General features: G+C 42.2%; 2 protein-coding genes across 2 annotated transcripts; one reads left to right on the top strand and one right to left on the bottom strand.

Annotated features, from left to right (window-relative positions):
• Positions 1–54: 54 nt before the first annotated feature.
• LOC136421510 (uncharacterized) lies at positions 55–9,660 on the top strand. Its single transcript, XM_066408838.1, has 10 exons — positions 55–805; positions 1,282–1,380; positions 3,409–3,550; positions 4,462–4,518; positions 5,589–5,652; positions 6,243–6,398; positions 6,696–6,733; positions 7,286–7,348; positions 7,820–7,898; positions 9,204–9,660. The coding sequence occupies exons 2-10, from the start codon at positions 1,292–1,294 to the stop codon at positions 9,254–9,256; spliced, it is 741 nt and encodes a 246-aa protein (XP_066264935.1). The 5' UTR covers positions 55–805; positions 1,282–1,291; the 3' UTR covers positions 9,257–9,660.
• LOC136421436 (zinc finger protein 37-like) lies at positions 9,651–14,326 on the bottom strand. Its single transcript, XM_066408736.1, has 3 exons — positions 14,247–14,326; positions 11,022–12,136; positions 9,651–10,688 (listed from the first exon to the last, which is right to left on the bottom strand). Exons 2-3 carry the CDS (start codon positions 12,129–12,131, stop codon positions 10,296–10,298), a joined length of 1,503 nt encoding a protein of 500 aa, XP_066264833.1. The 5' UTR covers positions 12,132–12,136; positions 14,247–14,326; the 3' UTR covers positions 9,651–10,295.
• Positions 14,327–22,216: the final 7,890 nt, after the last annotated feature.

Raw genomic sequence — 22,216 nt, 5'->3', positions numbered from 1 at the left:
TTTTCCCTACTGCCTAAGAAATGTATCGGTAGATTGGTTTTGCATTGTGTTTTTATCAACCTATAATTCGACCTTTTTGTGAAAAAAAAAGCCAATTTGGTAAGACAATTTAGGTGGCTGAAAAGGCTTGACAAATGCATGTGTATCATCTCTGCGTGTGTGTTTGTGTGTGTGTCACTGCGTGTATGTTTGAATGTGTGTTTGTCCCAAACCGATTGGATTGCTTCACATACTTAGAAAAGTTTTTTCCCAAACAACAACAAGAGAATGTTTTTCAAGATAGATCAAACCAAATTTGATCAAACTTGGAAGGATCTCGAAACGTCGCATTTCGGCAGAGCTATTATGACCTTTGTGTCGACTTATAGGGGGCTATGTCGAAAAAGGGTCATATCTTTTATTTAACTTAATCCGCTTATAACCGATTCTCCCACTCTGGCCTGACAAAGAATACATCCTTAAACAAAGGGCCATAATTCAAGCTAATGACGTCAATGTGTGGGTGTGTTCAAAATGACTCAGTGATTTTTCTGGTCATCCCTACCAAAATGTTTAATCTCCTTGGGAAAGAAGAATACATAAGTGATTCCTCACCATTCTGTGATGTGTCGTTTTCTCTGATTGGACGGGACAGCTTATGAAACATCGATCCCTGTAACAGCGAATATGATTGGTCTCGGTGAAAGAAAACAAGATTGTGTAAGCTGAAATCTTTATAAGCAAGATACCAACTCTGCTGCGTCATTTCCAGCTGTTCGCCTGTCAACAGCAATTTCGTGAGTTTTTCAACAGAGAGTCAAACAAGGTGCGTAGCTTCTAACTTCTTTTTTTTCTCTTTCATGACTAATTTTTGATTTGGTTATACTCCCCCTCGTTATCTACTTATTCTATCATTTGAAAACATCAGCAACAGAAGTCGGCAGTACCGTGGGAGGGTCTACTCTCCAAGCAGCGGTTGGTGGGGAAGATTGTGACCGTTCTATGTCCGCGGACAAAAAACGGGGCATATGATAGAACGGTCACAATCTTCCCCACCAACCTTTCCTGGAGAGTAGGTTGGGCAGGGTCAGTTGCCTAATGTAATAACATGTCTCGGATATGCACTGAAGAATCTCCTTACACTTCTTTCTTGACAACACCGACTTGTTATGTTTTTTGCCATTTTGAAAAATGGTTTCTAACGTTTTTGACCCTACAATTTTGAGCTCAACACTTGATTTAAGTGAGGCAACGTCAGCACAAGTGAGCGAATGATGATGTAACATTTTGTCTAATATACAGGCGTGGGAAAATGAGGTGCTCTGTGGCCGTTCTCCTTGCCTTTACTGTGGTCGTCGCAGCATTCATCAACCCCTCTGACGCGGAACGGTTCAAGGAAAGGTTCGTTTCTTATCGTCATCATCATCATAGGTAGACCCCCAGGGGGGGGGGGGCGGGGCAAGTCCATGTACAACTTCCGACCACACCAGTCTATCTGCCATGGCCGCACTATGTTTTCCATGTGAATTGAGGTGTCTCTAGATAGAGCCCCCGGGAAAGTCAGCTTTCTGGATCATGTTTTTCCCCGGGGCCTCCACAGAATGAGTGAGGAGATAATCTCCTCACTTGCCCGAAGGCAGTGACCAGCAAACTGGACCCTCCTCTGTCTGAGTCTGTGTGGCACCCGTGGTAGAGAACCTATGGTACCATGAAGAATCCTCATGTGAAATGTATACAACACTAAGAATATTTTAGGTAGCAGATGTTGTCGCAAACTATGGAAGAAAATGACTGTAGCGAGGTACCATAGTGGAGGAATGTTTCTTTGTCAATTTTATTCCAGTTTCCTCAACCGGAAATTAAGCGCTCTAGATAGCCTAACCTGCTTTACATGTATTCTGAACTTTAAAATACAAGCAAGACTTCAAAGAATAACTGCCAAAATATGTTTATTTTGTGAGTGAACGAGCTTTGCGCTCATGACAGTCATGTTGTATAAACATTAGCAGGGCTTGTATGTTTTGCTCCCAATCTCATGCAGTATCTATTACTATGCATGTAGTTTTACCTGGCAATTAACTAATATAGTGGGTCTGAAGAAATTAGGCTATAGAATAGATGTTCTGTACTGCTACTCCAAAATGTCATCAGACACTGTGTAATGTGATGTCTTATCTTACATGTACTGTAACACTTATCTTTCTAGATGATGATAATAATGTAATTACTAGTGTTCATTTTCAACAGAGATCGCAACGCCTTGTCTCCTTAACACTATAACGTAGTGCTACCAATTATCGTCCAATTTATTCAATACGCCATTTATTTTAAAATCGCACGAACAGAACCAAATGTTGAACCCATGGAGAGAAATATCAGCTCTTCTAAAAAGAAAAATGCATGGTCTGTAACTTTTTTTCCGCCTGTTTACCCCCGTACGAACATGTATTTATCCTAAGGTCTACATTCAAGAATTGTGCTAGGGTTACCCATTATCGTCCACTTCAGTCTTTCTCCTTGTACTATTCTAACGCTCTACTTGAAGAACATAGATCATAACAAAATGTTAAAAGTAGTCTACAGACAAATGATAGTAAAGTCACTATGTTTGTCTCGTTTGCTTGACCCGATTGAAGAAAATAATGTTGTGCTGTCAATTTCAACAACGCTGAGCGGGACGTGAAGTTCACGTGAGAAATGCATGGCAATAATGTTTTGACGTGCGAAAATGTAGCATATATTGTGAGGGGGGTCGCTGGGTTGTATCTGACCTTCCTACAACTGGTAAGAGTTTCAAGCCTCGAATCGCTATAGATAGTTTGAATATCAAAGAAAGGTTTAACGTCAGCTACTTTTAAAAGATACTAGCTACTGTGCGAGTTAGGAAAACATGATGAAGTACACGGTGTCTTATCACATATGAAATATGTCATGCATGATGCTTCCATGTAAGTTGTTGACACGCCTTGACTGTCGTTCTTTATTGCTCATGGGAACTGACTTTTACATAAGACACCTCGTTTTATATTTGCATGACCCAAAGTGGACGATAATTGGTGGCGCACGGTAACTGGTAGCGCTACGTTACCTCATATTCAGAAGAAACGCCCTCTTTTTTCTAACATTATTCCTCATTTGCGTTCCTTCCTAGAAACGCCCTCGCCTTTCTAATGAGGGCCTGCATGACCCTTTTACGTGGAGCGTAATCAACGGTTTTAATTTTACGTAGAGCGTTGCCGACCACTCCCTAATTTAGCGAAGAGCGTAGGGAGGCTTTTCTGAATTCAGCGCAGAGCGTAGGGACTCGGGAGGCTTTCTGAATTTAGCGTATTACGTAGCCGGCCCTCCGAATTTAGTGTAGAGCGTTGTCGGGACCCCCCATGCAGGCCCTTTCTAATGAGTAACGTTATTTTCCACGTTCCTTTCCAGCAAAGGCCTCTTGAACAAATTGGTCAGCCAATCAGCCTCTGCAGGGCTTTATGGTCAGTTGCCTGTCGGACGTGTGAACCGTTCCCCGGCTGAGGGCATCTCTACTAGCCGCGCCAACCCACCTGAGCTCAAGAAAGTCATGGTAGTTTTTTTTTATTATTTCACAACAAGTGAGTGGCGTCTGTGTGGCATAGTGACAGAGCATCTGGCGGGTTTGTGGAAAAGGCTGGGCTGTCTACCTGGCCTGGCTAGCTGGCCTGTCTACCTGGCCTGTCTACCACGTCAGGCTACTCAGATCCCCCCATTCATACCCCCACAAATGTTCAGACACGTATGCAGCTGCGCCCTCTAGCGGAATTTATCTAAACTACACCCAGTGTATGGTATAGCATATAGCTTATTGACCAGAAATCTATAAGTAAAGTAGAAATAAACTTCTGATCTAGATATTTGTTTACTTTTGTGAATTTCTAAGGGTATGCAAGCAGATAAATAGTAACAATGACGGAGAAGGAAACGGAGAGAGAGAAGTCATTACAACCAAATACACCATAAGTGACACAAATGAAAAGTGTGTTTTTCTCTTAGAAGTCACAAAGACAGACAAAGTATCAGTGGCAGACAGACACGTTCTGCAAATAACCTGGACTCGGTGTACTGTAGAACTGAACGAAACAGGAATAGTGCTGTTCGCTATATGACTCGTATGATAAATCACTGATCGTGCAAACGACATCTTTACCTGGACAATATTGCTCCGATTTCTACTAGATTTTAAATGCCTTTTAACTTGCTATACCTGACCTCTTAATTTGTAAGCTGAATTCGATTGTTGGTTTTAAATGTATATAGGCCTTATTCCCAATGTTGTCTTAAGTACAAAGTAGTATTGAAATATTTTAATTGAATTTTGCTGTCCTATACTTGTAATGCCCGAACTCCAATTCAGCCAATGGGCTGCCATTGTTCGCGACATGTGTGAATGTGAATTGATGAATAAAACCATTATCAGATCAGTGGATTAACAAATCTTTACTGTCTGTCCGCCTGCAGGGAAAACGTATCAATCTCAAGATAAACAGTGGGCGAGAGATCAAGGGAGTACTCAGGGTGAGTTTTTGGACTTCCATAAAAAGAACAAGGAACACTCGTGTGTTTATTCCTTAGATTCAGCCATATATACATGCACATATTTGGTATCTAGTAGAGAAAGCAAGGTAGTTCGATACTGGTTCTGTCACGGTCTGACACCATAGTGCTAATGACAGTTTAAAGATCTTGGGCCTGACCTTAGCTTCCAGCTTTAAATAGGCCTTCCTAAAACTAATGTTGCACAAAAGATGGATAGATGTCAACGGGGCTTGAACTTTATGTACAATCATAAAGTGGTCATCTACACTGTATATGTGTCAGTGTTCTCGCCAGAATTTTTTCACAGCATAGGGGTCAGGTACAGAAGGCCAACTTTACGCGGCGCAAGCTACGAAGAAATTACCACAGAGTAGGGTGTCCGGCTTGTTCCCCCGGGAAATTTTTGAATTCATAACCCAATGAGACACTATTTCCTGCATTTTGAGGGATAAATTTTGTGAAGTAAAGTTTTTCCTCTGTTACAGCCTCATTCTTAAGCCAAATATGAACTTTTTATAAGATTTATGAAGGGTCACAAGGTTCTTTCCAGAAAGAAACACCCCTATGCTGGTTGAAACACAGCATAGGGGTCCACACCACAGCATAGGGGGTCCAAATCACAGCATAGGGGGCCCCTATGCTGAAAAGGCCTGGCGAGAACACTGTGTGTGTAGGATATTGGAGATTCTTTATACACAACCAGGTATTGATCTCACCTGCTAACGTTTCGATGTCTATCAGACACCTTCTTCAGAGCTTCTGACTGGAGTACTGCTTCTCACCGCTATAAGTAGCCGATGTAGGTGGCCCTTTTGCGGCGAGAACACTGGCTACATCGGCTACTTATAGCGGTGAGAAGCAGTACTCCAGTCAGAAGCTCTGAAGAAGGTGTCTGACAGACATCGAAACGTTAGCAGGTGAGATCAATACCTGGTTGTGTATAAAGAATCTCCCATATCCTATTTTGTACCAACCTGATGAAATTATTTTCGGATGTATATGGGTGTGCATTCTACACTGTTAACTGTTTGTACATTCCCCCTCCCCAGGGATTTGATCCGTTCATGAACCTGGTGCTGGACAAGACAGTTGATGTCCTTGGGAATGACCTTGGTAAGGAACTAACTCTTTAGCCTCCTTTGCAGTCCTTTTCCCGCAGCAATTTTTTGTTAAATTTTTTTTTGGGGGGAGGGGGGTGTGTACGCGTATCTGCTTGGGTACCTGCCTGCCGTGTCCGCTATAGACCCTGTGTCCGCAGCAGACACAGGGTCTATAGCGGACACAGGGGCACGGCGGATACGGGATCCCAAGCAGATACAGACACACACACACACCCCCCCCCCCCCCCAAAAAAAATTTGGAAAAAAATTGCTGTGGGAACAGGACTGCAATGAAGGCTACTAACTCTTGTGTGTCTTCAATTTCTGCCCCTCCATACTTTCTCTTTCTTTCTTTCTTCACTCCTACCTACTTCTCTTCTCTCTCCTTTATCCCATCTTAGGCCCTGTTTTGTCCTCCTTGGATCACATCCTCTCTATTTGGTCATCCTTTACTAGTACTGTTCTTCATCTCTTTGAGTAAGATAGAAAGCAATGTTCACACAATAATATTGTATTCCACTTTTGTGTATTACTTTCTAAACTTGACAAGAATTTCCTCTCATCAGTGATAAGGCCGATTGAAAGAAAAATTCTTTTTTTCAGGTATGGTAGTTGTGCGAGGAAACTCAGTCGTGTTGCTCGAGAGTGTGGGAGAAGCAAAGAACAGGCAGACACGGCGGGTGATGGTACAACCAATCGTATCCTCTTTGGCATGTCGTTTTCTTGGCTATTTACGTTGTTTTCTTTTGTCTTTTGAACGTGTGCCCCCCCCCCCCATGCCCACCCCTTGACAACTAATGTATGTACAGTACAATGGTGGCGTACTATATGACATAATACTTTTGTTGCCGTTGTTTTTTCAAAATATGGGTGTGAATACAATTTTACTTCTTAAACTAATCTGAGTGAAACTATCTTCAATGGTTTGTTACTGGTATGATTTAGCGAATTTAACTGTTAGTTATGTGTTAGTTATATATATATGTGTGTGTGTACTGTGTAGTATGTAGTACATATTTAATCATGTTTATTCCACATGGAGTCTTCCTTGACCAGACTTTTTTCAGAACTTGATCTTCCGATGGCTGCAAAATGTAAGTACGACATTCCTCCAGAGTATCCAGAATAGTTCAAGTGCCAATATCAATTTGCCATTCCGTGGTCTGTATATGCTCTGTAATGCATAGTATGATCATACATGAACAACAAACGACAAACGACAAAGCAGACGCTGAAATAGTAACACTTGTGTAGCTTTTTCAGTTCCCAGTTGTCCATAAATGAATAATTACGTCGATGAAGGTTAGACATCCAGGTAATAAGATACGTTAAATAGCAGTTACTCAAGGAACTGGATACAATTTTGGAAACGGTCAGACGTTTCAAGTACATTTTGTAGCATCCACTACTTTTCGTCAGTGACACTGATCAAGATTTGTTGAAAAGCAGGTTTTTATTGATTTTAACCACGAACTAAGAATTGATATGCAAATAAGGTAAAGACAATTTTACATAGTCCAATGTATAGATCAATGTATAGATATCAAATAAGACTAGTAGTTTAATAGCTGCATCAAAAGTGTATTATTCTCTCAGAAGTCTTCAGATCAGTCATTAACAAGGCTTTACTGTTCACTCACCCACAGAAAGCACGTGTCCAAGTCTGGCTTTACGAGAATACCAACATCAGAATGGAGGGAAAAATCGTCGTAAGTTAAATGAACCTCCAGATAACAGAAGTACCATGATTGTCGTTGTGTGTTTTTATGGCTTTGAAGCGTGAACCTTCACTGCAGCAACACTATTATATTCAGACTTCCAGTAAACCTTACTAAAATAAGATCATTAGGTGTTTGTATAGAATAACAAAGTGCATTTTGTCATATCATGTCATATCAGGGATATTCGTCTGTTTTACAAAAATCAATTAACATTAGCATGACATCCTACCCATTTTCCAAGCATGTAAATGTACTGTAATGCCTCAGAATCTTCAAATTGTCTCCCTCCCTTTATGGTTCATTAAAATAGCCGTTCTGTAGATTTGTGAAATTCATTTTCATTAATTCAAACCAGCGAAATAAAAACCCGACCCATTCATGTGAGCCTTCAACCAAGGACCATTTTTTCAATGCAATTTTATGTCGCTCCCTCTAATGCCCCCCCCCCCCTTCCCCCAGGGGTTTGATGAGTACATGAACCTGGTTCTGGACGATGCTGAGGAGATTCACCTCAAGACAAAGAACAGGGAGCCGCTGGGTAAGAAACCAATCCTTCTGTGTCTTACATTTCCCTTCTTCTTCATGTCTTCTCTTTCTTCTATCCATCACTCTTTTCTTCATCCCACCTTGCTCACTTTCTTGGCTATCTTCTATCTTGTATCTCCCTTTTGTCTTCATCTCTTTGTCGTGAGTTCCATCCCCAGCCGGGTCATACCAAAGACTTTAAAATTATAATAAAAATGGTACATACTGCTTTCTCTGCTTAGGCATAGGAAAAAAAATGTTGTGTTTCCTGTTACGGTCCTGAAAAAATTAGGGTCGGTAGGTAGGGATTCACTTCTTTTTTTTACTGGTGACATCAAATGCACTGACTGATGGCCTCACAGTGATTGGGCCACCCGAAATTTAGGTAGTGCACTACGTAACCTGGGTTTAGAAATAACTTGTACCAATCAAAAGATCGTTGCAACTGCGCAAGCGGGTATTTTGCACGCTGTTTTTCATCACTCAAGTTCAGAAAATATTTTTCCCAGCGATCGATACCCAAAAAAAGGCTAGGGTCTGGGGTTTTTTGCTAGGGTCGGCCAGAAACACAACATTTTTTTCCTAGGCCTTAGCACTCAGCATTTGGGAAAGAGTATGGAAGTTAAACACACACCACTATCAGTGGATTAGCCCCCTGCTGTAGTTATTGCACAAAGTTGTGTGGCCCAAGGGCTACTGAAACGGAGATGGGCACCAACCTATGTAATGTCAGTGTGGGAAGGAACTTTGACTTTGACTTTGTATCTCCCTTTTGTCTTCATCTCTTTGAATCTTGACTTTTACAATTCCTAACTAATTGCAGTAAGAGGTATACCAGAAAGTAATAAATACATAAGAATGAAATACAAATGAGACTATAACAGTGCAAGGAATGCTTATATGTTTATGCTTATGTTAAGGCCTCCCTTTATCAAATTATAATAATTCGAATAAGTCAATTAGACAGAAGAAATCAGATGGGTAATAAATAAATGAAACAATATAGTGTGAACACAGTCTAGTACAATAAAGAATTTACTATAACTTAGTCAATCATACATGGATTTCATTATGTAACGTATTCTCCAAGCAGAGGTTTTGGTCGGGGGGTAGTAGTGGCCGGGGTTTTTTAACAATGTTAAAAAACCCGGCCACTACTACCCCCCGACCAAAACCTCTGCTTGGAGAATAATGTAACGTACATGTGACGAACGTTGATTGTATTTTTTTAAGTTTGTGTAACTTAATGTCTCATTATCTGTCTTATTACTGCGCTGAAAAACTGTTGAAGAATGAAAGAAGTTGCTTTATTTTTCAGGTCGGATTCTTCTGAAAGGAGACAACATCACCCTGATACATATGTCTTCTTAGTCTCTTTCTAAGCAATGACTCAGGGATCTCCCTAAATAATGGAACAGCAGCGCTCCTCCATCCTGTTTTAATCCCAGCTCCATCCTGTTGATTTCAAAGTTAGGGTATTTCTTCCAATATTTCCCAGCCAAACCTGTGATTTTGCTAAGAACTCAAGATTTCATTAATAAGACAAGATGCAAAGCTGAAGTTGCAGGAAATGACTTCCATTTATGTATGGAAAAGGCAACATGCAACAGTAGCTCTCCTCTTGACGGGCGCCCCCCCCCCCCCTCCAGACCACCCCCCTCGCGGTACTGACCTATCCTGTGCAATAGCACCCTCCCCCAATCCTGCTCTATATTTCTAGGGAGATCCCTGAAGCATTGTCATGAACACGCGTGTACATCCTCTATACTCCTCGCAGTATATATTGCAATCTTGTGTTGTGTACTTTGAACAACATCTCATTTCTAGTGTATGCACAACTTTTGTAGTAGTTTGGATGTATTAAAGGTGTCAAGAGCAATGCTTTGGTGAAATGTGTTATTTTCTGAAGAATCAGTTGTACATGTAGTTCCATTCTATGTAGTTAATGAGTGAACCTAAAATCTCGCACAAAAATTACAGGGTAGTTGCCTTTAAGGTATTGATTTTCCTGGGTCAATGGAGAGATAGAAAACCCAACATTCTACTAGAAACAAAGTCGTTACTTCTAATACATGGAGCAAGTAAAGAACTTAGGTTTGGGTTGCCTGGGTGTGCTGCATGGGTCGCTTCAAGGGCTATCAACAGGCTCCCATCCTGGGTGCTGAACCCACACAGCTCACACACGTACAGCCTGTTCAAACTGTGAGTCTTAATTAATAAAGTGTCTCATAAGTCGTGACTTGTTTTCCTCAACATGGGTTACCGCCTGGGTCAACTGGGTGTGCTGCGTGGGTTGCCTCATGGGCTATCAAAAGGCTCCCATCCTGGGTGCTGAACCCACACAGCTCACACACGTACAGCCTGTTCAAACTGAGTGTTAAAGTGTCTTGCATGTTGCAACTTCTTTTCCTCAACATGTGTTAACCCCTGGGTCAGCTGGGTGTGCTGTGTGGGTCACCTCATGGGCAATCAACAGGCTCCCATCCTGGGTGCTGAACCCACACAGCTCACACACGTACAGCCTGTTCAAACTGTGAGTCTTAAAGTGCCTCGTAAGTCGTGACTTGTCGGCGGCCCTATAGCCGCACTCCACGCACACAAAGGGTCTCTCCCCGCGGTGCACCGCCATGTGTCTGTCCAGGGTGCCCTTCTGAGAGGCGGAGTAGTCGCAGGCGGGACACTTGAAGGGTTTCTCTCCCGTGTGGGTCCGCAGGTGACGTGTCAGCACCGAGGACCAGGTGGTGGTGTAGCTGCAGTGGGGACACCTGTGGAGCTTGCCGGTACTGCAGCTTGCCTCAGGCATCTGTAGAGGGATGTAAAAGAAAGACATTATCAGAAATTCAACACTTAAGTCAAGTAAAATCATGTGCTGAATGCAATTTCTGAACAAGTAAATCATTTATGACATAGCCACACCTTTTGGACACTGAAGTAGCCAGTTGCCATCCCATCCTATATTGGCCACAGAGTTAGGCAGCAGGGAGAAGGTTAAATAGTAGTTCACTAACACACTCACTCACTATCCAGTTTATCGTCCATACTACATACCTGTACCTGTGTAAGCCTGTGTGTTACACCAAAGGGTATTTACACCAACAGAACAATACCTACTAAAAATATCATTATTTAAACCCACCTCCATCTCTTGTTGCTGCTGATTCAGAAAAGTCTGACCCATCTCCATGGAAACCCCTCCATCCAGTATCACATTCTGCTCCACACACCACTCACTAACCACCTCTCCAGTGTTCCCCAAACCCCCATGCACATCCCCACGCCTCCTCCCCTCCCCCTGCATATCATAGTCTTCCATTCTCACAAGATATTCATTCGCACCGCTCCCAACATCTGCTTGGTCCTGTGCAACTTCTGTTGTTTGTCTGAAATCTCTCCACGAGTTTTGTCCCACATTCTCTCTATCCAAGGCTGGCTCAACCTTCACAAAAACCACATCTGACGATGGACTGTTTTCTAGTTGCAGACTTTCATTTTCAACACTTCCTTTGCTGAGTTGTCTAGACAAGGTGGCTTGGGATGGTTCCTCAGTACTTGTGACTGTTGCAGAGTGTTGTTTGTCAGTCAGCTGTTTCTTACTTCTGTGTTCTTCTGGGTTTTCTAAATGCGATTGTCTTGGGGGAGTTATTTCTACGCTAGAACTTGTAGCAGTCTCATTTTCTCCCTGTTTTCTCTTGTGGATTGCAGAAACGTTTGTCACTGTGTTTTCTTGCGATTGTCTTGGGGGAGTTATTTCTACGCTAGAACTTGTAGCAGTCTCATTTTCTCCCTGTTTTCTCTTGTGGATTGCAGAAACGTTTGTCACTGTGTTTTCTTGCGATTGTCTTGGGGGAGTTATTTCTACGCTTGAGCTTGTAGCTGTCTGGTTTTCTCTCCATTTCCTTTTCTGGATTGCAGAAATGTTTGAGACTGCACCAGGAATTCGCAGCCTGGAATTCGAGACTTCTGTGGTAGGTGTCGAGTTCTCACAAGAGCGACTGTCTGCCTCTCTACTCTCGCTGGGGTGTTCCTCGTTGTTTGAGGTGTTTTGAAACGAAACGGTTGTCAGCCCACAGAACTCATGCATGATGACGTCAGCGAGGGTGTTGATGAGGTCTTCTCGGTTGGAGGAGTTTTGAGCGGCGACGTTCCGTCTTCCGAGCTCAAGGACAAGTTCCTCCATGTACAGTCTTGGCAGCACGGCCAAGGTCACGACCTTGGACAAACCGTAAGGTTGCTCCTTCTGAGACATCTTATCTGTAATTGATCAGTCAGATTCAATGTATGGCAAACAATGATATCAATCACTTAAACCTACACTTTTTCATATAGCAAACATGAACTACATGTTCATTAAAAACAGTATGATTTATTTTAGCCTGAATTCAATCAAGCCTCCTGTGACCGCTCGCCGCCCTGTAACCGCCGGACAGCTGGAGTTTGCGTTATACAGACTAGATTTATTTATAGTATGATCATTCTCTCTCTCTTGGATGTCCATACTAAAAATACACTGAAAAACATTGACTAATGACTGAATCTTAATCGTTAAATCTCCAAGCAGACGTTGGATTGGAAGATTTTCTGACTGTCTTACGCAAAAGTACCGGGGTCACGGGTTCCTTAGTAATCACTCGGTGTCCAGCACCGAAGGTGCCTTCATCGCTAGACTTCCAGTGATGAAGTTTTGTCATCTGTGGGCGTCCAGCAATGACGCGACTTCGTTACTGGAAATCCCTGAATTATCACTGGAAACCGAGAGATGAGAGATCATTAGAGTACCGGCGGAGCTGGAAAACCATTGACAAATATTCCGTTGTGGCAAACCTGATCTAGATCTGGTGACGATAGATTCCGCACCGTAATTGTAAACCGAGCCAGCTAACTCGATCTGCAGTTGGTTCTCTGCAGTTTACGCTAACGTACGCGTCAATTTACGTAACGTTACGCTTACGAAAAAAGGCAAAAATACAAATTCAAGTGACGGTCGATCACATTACTATGTATATCAAATAAGATTTTACGTTCTGGCTTTCCGAAGACGCTAGTAGCTGCGACATCATATGTGGTACAAATATACTACAAACTGTCAAACTAGTGAATAAAAAATATCCAGATATAACGTTAGATGCTTGAATAAATAATTGTTCGTGTTACACAAAAGTACATAACACTGACAAATCAATCATTAAAAAAATCATACGATATAAAGGTTCCCGGCGTTGTCTTACTGTAGTACGCTGTAACGGTATCGACTTAGGCTCTACCAGACTAACTACGCCAGGGTTTCACTTGCAGTTTCCGTTCAAACGGGCGAAATGTGATCTTCACTGTGAACTGACTCTACTGGCTGATTATTCCCTTTTCTGCCGAATTCTACGATTCATACGCCCGTAAGAGGGCTTGGTGGACGCTAGTATCGACTCAAAATGCTGCTCAAAATATTGTCATGAGTTAGCACTGGAACATTCCAGTGATCATAGGATGTGATCACTGGGAGGCCACTAACGAAATAATGTCATCACTCGGCTTCCAGCACTAGAGAGTCACTCATCACTGGTAAATCTAGCGCGGAACCCGTGACCGCGGGACTTTCGTTACTGGTTATCTAGCGACGAGTGACCTCCGTACTGGGTAACCAGTGATGAATGACCTTTGAACTAGTCTACTTGTCTGGCACCCGAGTGACGAGCGGAGATCGTCACTAGAAGCCGAGTGATGAGCGGAGTTCATTTCTGAAAACCGAGCACCGAGGCAAGATTCAGTGCTGGAATTCCAGCACCGAGGGGGCTTCATTACTGGAATAAAGCCGTTCGTCACTGGATTTCTAGTGATGAATTTTATTTGGTGCTGGACGTCCAGCAACGACGTCATTTTGTTCACGCGTTCATTACTCGGCGCCCAGTGAGGCACCCGTGACCCGGGTACCTTTGCCTGTCTTACTCCTTTAATAGCTAGAATTTTCTTCCAGCACTCACAAAATTACGGCTGAGAACAGCTTGGCAGTCAGGAAATGTTACGATCTACCAACCCAACATCTGCTTGGAGATTAGCAAAAACCCGGACTTCGAGAGGGGAAATTTCTCTCAGTGTCTTTGGGGAAAATAATGTAAGGAGCACAAACCATAGAGGTCTACCTGCATTCACTGTTAATGTGAATATATAACCATGTACTTCTAAAGAACGTTCATTTTCTAAATTTCTAGGGGTTTACGGTTTAATACGCCCCCCTCCCACCCACCCCCATTTCTTTAGCACTAGCAACGACTACAACACAACACGACACGACAGCAACCCTCACAGTGTACAACAGCTTTGTCCCAAGTTTCTTGAAATCGTAAGACTCACCGACACTTCCAACACTTACCGGGGTTTTGATAAATGTTTGAATCCGGAAGAAATCGTGTTTAGGAGAGCTCGAGACATCCGGAGTGCAATGGCGACGGGTCAAAGGTTAAAGGTGAAAAGCACCTGTTACCTGGTTACAAGTCATTGCAAATTGTGTATTATCAAGGATCCAGGTAGGGAGAGTTTTTCGAAAGGCAAAAGTTTTTCTTCAATTCAATTTCATTTTCTATGTAGGCATTTTCATTTTCTTTGTTTTTTTTTTTACTTTCTTTGGCCATTTTCATTTCTGCATGTATTTTGCTTTCTGTGGGCATTACGACACACACTCCGCTGCAACAAACCCTTCAATGGACCGTTTCTTGCATGCAGATACTGTAAATGCAGAAATGTTCGCGGTGGTTTTATGTTGGTTTTCCCGGCGACCGTTTCACCGCGAACTAAAAACAGTTTTGTCCAATACTGAAGCAGTATGTGACTATGTATAGCGCTGCCGCAAACTTAAAACCACCGCAAGCACCCCATTTTCGCCTTAGAGCGAAATAAAAACCACGCAAACTTAAATGCATTTACAGTATACACGTACCTTACCGTTTTTAAGCTTTGCCTGGCACAGACTTGGATATTCTCTACATCTGCCAAAAATGATAACTCAAGCAACTGGATAAGATTTTGAAACAGTCAGACGTTTCAGACAGTATCCACTGTCTTTCGTCAGTGACTAACGACTAACTCAAAAATCTTATCCAGTTGCTTGAGTAATTATCTTTGGCGTATCTTATTACCTGGATGTCTAAACTTCATCAACGTATTCTCTAGATCTCTCAGTCCCTCTCAATCTCGCAAGAGAACGAAATGCATGAGTAGGTCAAGTACTTTCTTTCAGCTTTTTTGATCGATACATTTATGAATTTTTTTCCTGTAACGTGAAGAGCGGTAAAAAAAAATGAAGCCGACACAAAGGCAAAACTTGATCGACTAAGCCGTGGGCGAAAACGGGGGCATCATTATGTGCCCACCTTAAGTTTGTAATCTTCATGCAATCTCGAAAGTTCATCTAATAGTCTGGCATCTCTGACGTCAAAGACGTGGGAGTCAGCTTAGCTCACGAACACCTTGGCAATCTTCACGCAATCTTAAAAGTTGATAACTAGTCTGAACTTCACGCAACAAAAAAACAATAACTCAAGCGACTGGATAAACTTTTGAAACAGTCAGACGTTTCAGACAGCATCCGCTGTCTTTCGTCAGTGACTAAAGGAAAGACCTGGAGAGCAAGGCTTTACACCAAAACTCTGAATTAAAATTTTGATAATGAGGGAAAGGAAATATAGCGGATGCTGTCTGAAACGTCTGACTGTTTCAAAGTTTTATCCAGTTGCTTTGCAAGCTTGATTATCTGTTTTTTTGGCGTATCTTATTACCGGTATACCTGGCCTGGATGTCTAACACACATCAACGTACTCTGAACTTTCTTCGCAAACTACTATTAGTACGTGACGTTAACAGAACGTACCAAATACATAAAGAACACGTGACGAGAGTGTAAACTGATCAATGACGTACTGTCAATCTAAAGAGACGTCAATAGGTGCTGTAGGTTCACGTGTGTGTTGAGTCACGTGTATCCTCGTGTGGCAATACATGAATATTGATAATGGTATACAGTGGCGCAAGATCATTAGCAAGTCTGCGCTTTACTTTTCACTTTTCAGTTTTTGTGGTTTACATTACTATCAACATCCATTTCAGGCGGAATTCCTTAGCCATAAACCTAGAGATAAATGTACACAATGTTCTTTTAAAAGGTTTCAAATGCTGTTTCCTTTGACACGCGTGGTTATGCTCTCAGTGAAAGAAAAGTCTCCACTATTCTTGAATTCCCTCAGATAGACTAAAATGGTGAACATTCGTCTGATCTTGAATTGCAGAAGACACCAGAAGACGCCTTAAGAGAGTTTTTTGCGAGTGGGCTGCAAAGTTGTTGACGAAACGCGTTGATAAAAAACAACGTTTCTGCACTCTAATATTGCGATCAGTGCCATTCTTGATAAGTCTACAGTCGTTTTACGTCAATGGAGAGCGCCTAGACAACTTGATATGAGCTCGAAGATTGCGCAATGATTACGAAGGTAGACATGAAATAAGATAACGCCCACATTCTGTCGATCATAAAACGGAGAACCACAAGACATGTTCTTGTCATTTCTCTACTGCAGAACCCTGAGTACACATCGGCCACCGCACAGTCAACAGCCCCAGTCGTTTTCTGAGGAACAAGGATCCATCGGTATGTGTTCTTTTCACTGCAAGTAGATACATTAGAGAGGTCCCTATAGGATATAGCGCAACTGGTGGTAGCCTCACAGTTAAGAGCCTGTAGTTTTTTTAATTTTTTATTGATTTTTTTGTTTGTTGCTTTTGTTTGTTTGTTTGTACTTTTTTCGCTCGAAATTGCTCTATTCTGCCACCAGGGACGCTTTTCATAGAGGTCGAGTTAAGAGGATTTGATTTTTCTGCCCCGTCTACCAGCGCATCGAGTTCCAGGCGTTGTTTCTCCGTGTCTGGTGATAAGTCGTCACTGACACTGGTTTTATAAGGTGTTTCATTTTACGGCGTAGAATTCTGTAGGTAGTCTGGAATTTGAATTGCCCGCCGTTTCGCTTCCGAATCAACGCCGCTGTCTTCTACACAGCTTCACGGTAAGTTATCAACATTTATCCTCCCTACTTTTTATGTCTCGCATGGTGTGTTTGTACCTGTATGTGTGTTTGTTTCTTTGTTTGTTGTCTTGTCTGTTTGTGGACAACATAATTCAAGATTGCATGAATTGATTTGATATGATATTTGACATGCAGATAGGTTTTGGCAAAATAAAGGCCAAGTACGATAATGGGCCTGCGAACGGCTTTCCATGGTACTGAACGTGTTGCTACAATTGTAGTTTACGGGCTGGGTTTTTTCACATTCGGGCGTCACCCTAGCCTCTACCAGGCTCCGCAGATCGCTGGGAAAATAGTAGAAATCGGCAAATAGAGTAAATAGTATGCCAAGGGCAGGCCTATTGAGCTTCCCTGTATAGCGGACTATCTCTGGCATACTTTTCACTCTATTTGCCGATTTCTACTATTTTCCCAGCGATCTGCGGAGCCTGGTAGAGGCTAGCGTCACCCCAGAGTGAGTGTGTGGCCTCGTCGGACACCCTGTATCCACCGAGCTATTTTCTGGTCCCGTCCGGAGTTAAAATCAACCCTGGACCCAGTAACAAATAGACGCCGTAGAATAATGAAACTAATCGTGAGAACACGTCATTATGCTATGTGGGTGGAATCACATGTATCCACATGTGGCTATACAATAGCCTCTACCAGGCTCCAGACGTGGCTGGAAAAACTAGAAATCGGCCATATTGACAGATTACATGCCAGAGGAGTTGCCAAACTGTGTTAATCGGCTGGCCAACTCCTCTAGTATGTTATCTGTCTATTTGGCCGATTTCTATTCTTTCCAGCCACGTCTGGAGCCTGGTAGAGGCTATTGTATAGCCACATGTGGATACATGTGACTCCACCCACATAGCATAATGACGTGTTCTCACGAACACCGAGAGGTACCCCGCGGGTATCCGGCAGTCCACCGGAACACACACATTATGGGCCGATAAAGGGACTGACAAATTGTAAATAATAACAATAATGGTATTTATTGGTCAGAAATTACCCGCAATGGCAGCCTTTCTAGCGCTGAATTGATGCAGGGTATTACAGGTTTCACACACTACACAACATATACATATATAATATCTTATCCACACTTGCATTTTGTGGAACTGTCGCAAGGGTCTGGGCGGCTGCCATTCGGCGCCACCAGGTGACCTCAATACGACTTTCCCCAACCGAAGTCAGGTACTCATTTACACCTGGGAGGAGTGATGAAAGTCGTGTAAAGTGCCTTTCCCAAGGGCACAAGATCGGTGATATGACAGGATTCGAACTCGGGACCTCTTGGTTCTGAGTCGAACGCTCTGCCGTTGCGCCACACGACCCCCAAATTGTTCTAATATGAGTATCAGGAATATTGTATTTATAAGGCTGACAAGCAAAAGCAACCATAACGGTGGAAAAGATTAACGTTAAGTAGTTGTTAAATGATACGTTGATAAGATGGTTTCTCTTTGGTCACATTCTCCGTACGCCAGAAGACTCTCCGCCACAGAAAGTGTTAAACATTGCCTTCAGTAAAAAACTCACACCGAGACAAGGGAGGCCCCGCGAGGGGCTCCTAAGCAGCCTCATAGACGACTGTAAACTGTATATGAAAATGAACATTAGAACGGAAACCCACGTACTGAAATACCTCCGAAAAAGAGCTAGAAACAAACAGGATTGGGCAAAGATGTACACTGGTTTGGTCAAATTGTAATGTCAGCACATAGATATATCGATTTGACCAAGAACAGTTATTATTATTATTACTATTATTATTATTATTATTATTATTATTATGATAAGTTGTTAAATGAGTCTAACGAGGTGGCCAGAATTTTTAGTAAACTGAGATTTGCTCTCCTTGTGTTGCAGGTCACTTCCGGTCCGAGGTCACTTCCGGTCCGAGGTCACTTCCCGTCCGGTGTGATTTTGAAGTAAAATCATCGTCGGTTTCAGATCATCTCAACCCAACTACGCCTCCCGTAATTCCCTTGTTATCAAAAAAATTACTTAACTCTTAAAGCCAGATTAAGAAACTTTCAACTCATTTTAAAGTAACAAAAGGGACATCTTTCAAATCAAAGGGCGAGGAAAGACCTGGAATTTTACAGCAACCTTTCTTACAACATCATTATCTTACATTTTTCACGATCATGAAATTTTTGACGTGCTTCGTTCATTTGATACTGCTAACAAATGCAAGCACAAATTATACATTTCCAGAAAAATGCTACGTCAAAAAATTCTATGCAGATATCAACTGCCCGAACTCCAACATAACAAGCTTTCCTACTAACCCACAAAGGCCTGTGTCTAACGTGTACCTTTCACACAACCATATCCAAACAATCCAAAACCTTTCCAACTTCCCGAGGGTCAAAGAACTTAACCTCAGTCACAACCTCATCACAGACTTTCATTGGGAATCTCTGAAGTACATGCATGACCTCGTATCACTTGATTTGTCATATAACCAGCTATCATCTGTTAAGCTTGACTTGGCTGCCAGGCACGGAAAATACGTCAGCTTTCTGAGTGTTGCGTACAACAGGCTGACCACATTCTCCGAGGCCACCCTGGGCATTCCTCCCAACCTAAAAGTCATAGGTTACGGTCAAAGGTTAAACAGACGTGTACAGGGCAATCCTATCCGCTGTGACTGTCGCATGTCCTGGTTGGCAAAAATTGCCGTCACCTTTAATAAGCTATGCTGGACTTATATCCTTGGCCTCCTTCGCTGCCCATATGAATTTAGACGCGGTCCATTTTACGTCAGTTTTGTTGGCAATAGAGACTTAAAGTGCAGCAGTCCCGACAGCGTAAAAGGCGTGCAGTTACACAATGCAAACCTGCACGACTGCCAATTTACAACGCCCAACACCTTTTTTGAAACAACAGTGGCGACTTCCACTGCCAAAACCACAACCCTCACTGTTCCCACAACAACAGAAAACACTTTCCCCCGTTACAAAAGTGCTGCAAAACAGTCCACTGCTATGCGAAAGGTTGAAACCCTGGTGAAAATCACCACGCCGGAAATCACCATTTCGTCATCAGTAAATGGCCAAGACTGTAACCAGCATGCTACCAGACGCACCGCCGCTACAAGTGAATTTCGTGCGCCTGAAAAATCAATGGCCGTTCCTACAACAACAACTGCCGCCCCTGAAGCTTCTGAATCAACTTCCGTCCCGTCAGTAAATGAAGACCGGAACCAGCATACTACCCGACCCACCACATCTACGTACAACGTCCATGCTTCTAAAGCATCAATGGCCGTCCCTAAAACAATAACTGCTTCTGCTGAAGCACCGAATTCCACCCCTAAAGCACCGACGTCCACCCCTAAAGCATTAAGTGCCGCCCCTAAAGCTTCGGCCTCCGTCCCAACACCAGCCATCATAGCCATTGCAGTCGTTGCTGCCTTGATTCTGACACTGGCCATTGCCGTCTTCATCAGAAAGTTGATAAAAAAACGTCAAAATCCCGATGAACCAGACGGCAAAGGCCAGGGTGTGGAATTATCAGAAAATACTTCAAGGCCCGATGCAAATCCCTGAGTGAGATGTTCTGTGCAGGAGCAGACGTGATTTTTTTTGGCTTACAGTCAAGAATCCCCGTACAAGTCGAGTGACTAAAATTCTAATAGACGTATTGTGAGTTTCCATTAAAATGAACAATCTATTCTCGGATAAATATACATGACTGCAGCTAGCCATGGCGGCCTTATCATTGATCACGATGTTTCACTTATAATGTCGATGCGTTTAAGAGTTGCATGGTCTTCTGTGGTGGGATTGGTGTGTAATTCGGCCTTAAAGTCTAGTGCTGAACATGGCTGCGTTTTCCCAATAACAGTACAGACATGGAAGCCTCAATTGAAAGTTAAGTGTCTACCTAAACAATCAGACTAAAAACTTGAATCCGTCAAGTGTGGATTATAGGAAATGAAAATCAACACTATTACCTAGCATATCATTTGTGAGTAAGCCACTACTCAATAAGATCAACACTTACAGATTTATAGATAAAAAAAGAAATGAATCCGGACCAAACAATAATACAAAATACAGTAGTTTCAATTTGTACGCTCTATGACGTCATGGATTTTACTAAATGCCACGGGACGGAGAGAATGCCTAAAATGATGTAGACATTTTCTTTATTAGAAACACGGTACACAAACACATGGACATAGTGGCACTGCACTCAAGGACAATAACTTATAATACAGCGCCACAGAAAAGCTGCACAAGACAAAGACAAATTTCCTAAACATTCAGTCATCGTCTATATTCATTTTCTAAAACCGTCCACGGTCAAACACAGTCACAGCTTTTGGATTTGATGTAGACATTTGCCATGTGCCACTGAACCTTACAGTACTGGCTATCCAATAACTGCACTTTAGGAAAAATGAACCTTGAAGGGCATTGAGAACGTGCATTCTGTTAAATATGGATTGCCAGAGACTGCATTTTACGTTTTAGCATAGAATATTGGGATTTCTTACAAATGAAGACATCAACCTTTTAGACTTTTAATCGTTGATGTGCACATCACTAATCTTCATAGTGAAAGAAGTGATACATGTATACTTTATTTGTTTGACTTGAACTGGTCCCTAGGAAGCATCAAACCGTAAATGTTTTAGCACCTTGTACAAAAACACACACTTAATTCAAGCTTACTAGTAAACTGAGCCAGCCCTTTATAGAGAACCAATATAGCTTTTTTTTGCAAATTAGCTTACGATTTTCTTGTGTTACATGGGAATGTAGCACTACTTATGTAGCACACTTATATACAACTGTGGTAGACGTCTGATTTTATAATTTTTTCGCTATTACCTTGTTAAGATCTTTGAAATAAGTATTTTATCTATTGCTTTATTTAAAATAAGTACCAAGTTACTCTTTGAAACGGGTATCAATTAAAACATTTAATAAGTGATAGACTATTAGCAAGATGTAACATGTTCGAGCATTTGCTGCAAGCGTTTTTGTGTGCCTCTGGCCGTGTCAACACATTTCTAACAGTTCCAAACATGCTCTGAATACCTGTACGACATTGTAACCTTACTACTACACATCAGTAGTTGATTTTCAATATGATGTAAAACAGAGAAATGTGGAGTAGTAGAATAAAGAAGAAACTCGGCTGGAAATAAGGCTGATGTATTTTACTTCTTCATCAATTTACGATAAAATTGATTGTTAAATCGGTAAAATTGCTTTTTAATTCCTTCATATTTATATACAGGTACTTGCAAGTGCGCTCGAGT

This window comes from Branchiostoma lanceolatum, chromosome 16 (assembly GCF_035083965.1).
Source record: "Branchiostoma lanceolatum isolate klBraLanc5 chromosome 16, klBraLanc5.hap2, whole genome shotgun sequence".
NCBI lineage: Eukaryota > Metazoa > Chordata > Leptocardii > Amphioxiformes > Branchiostomatidae > Branchiostoma > Branchiostoma lanceolatum.
The sequence above is the reverse complement of the archived record's forward strand: the minus strand, read 5'-3'. Positions and strand labels throughout refer to the sequence as shown.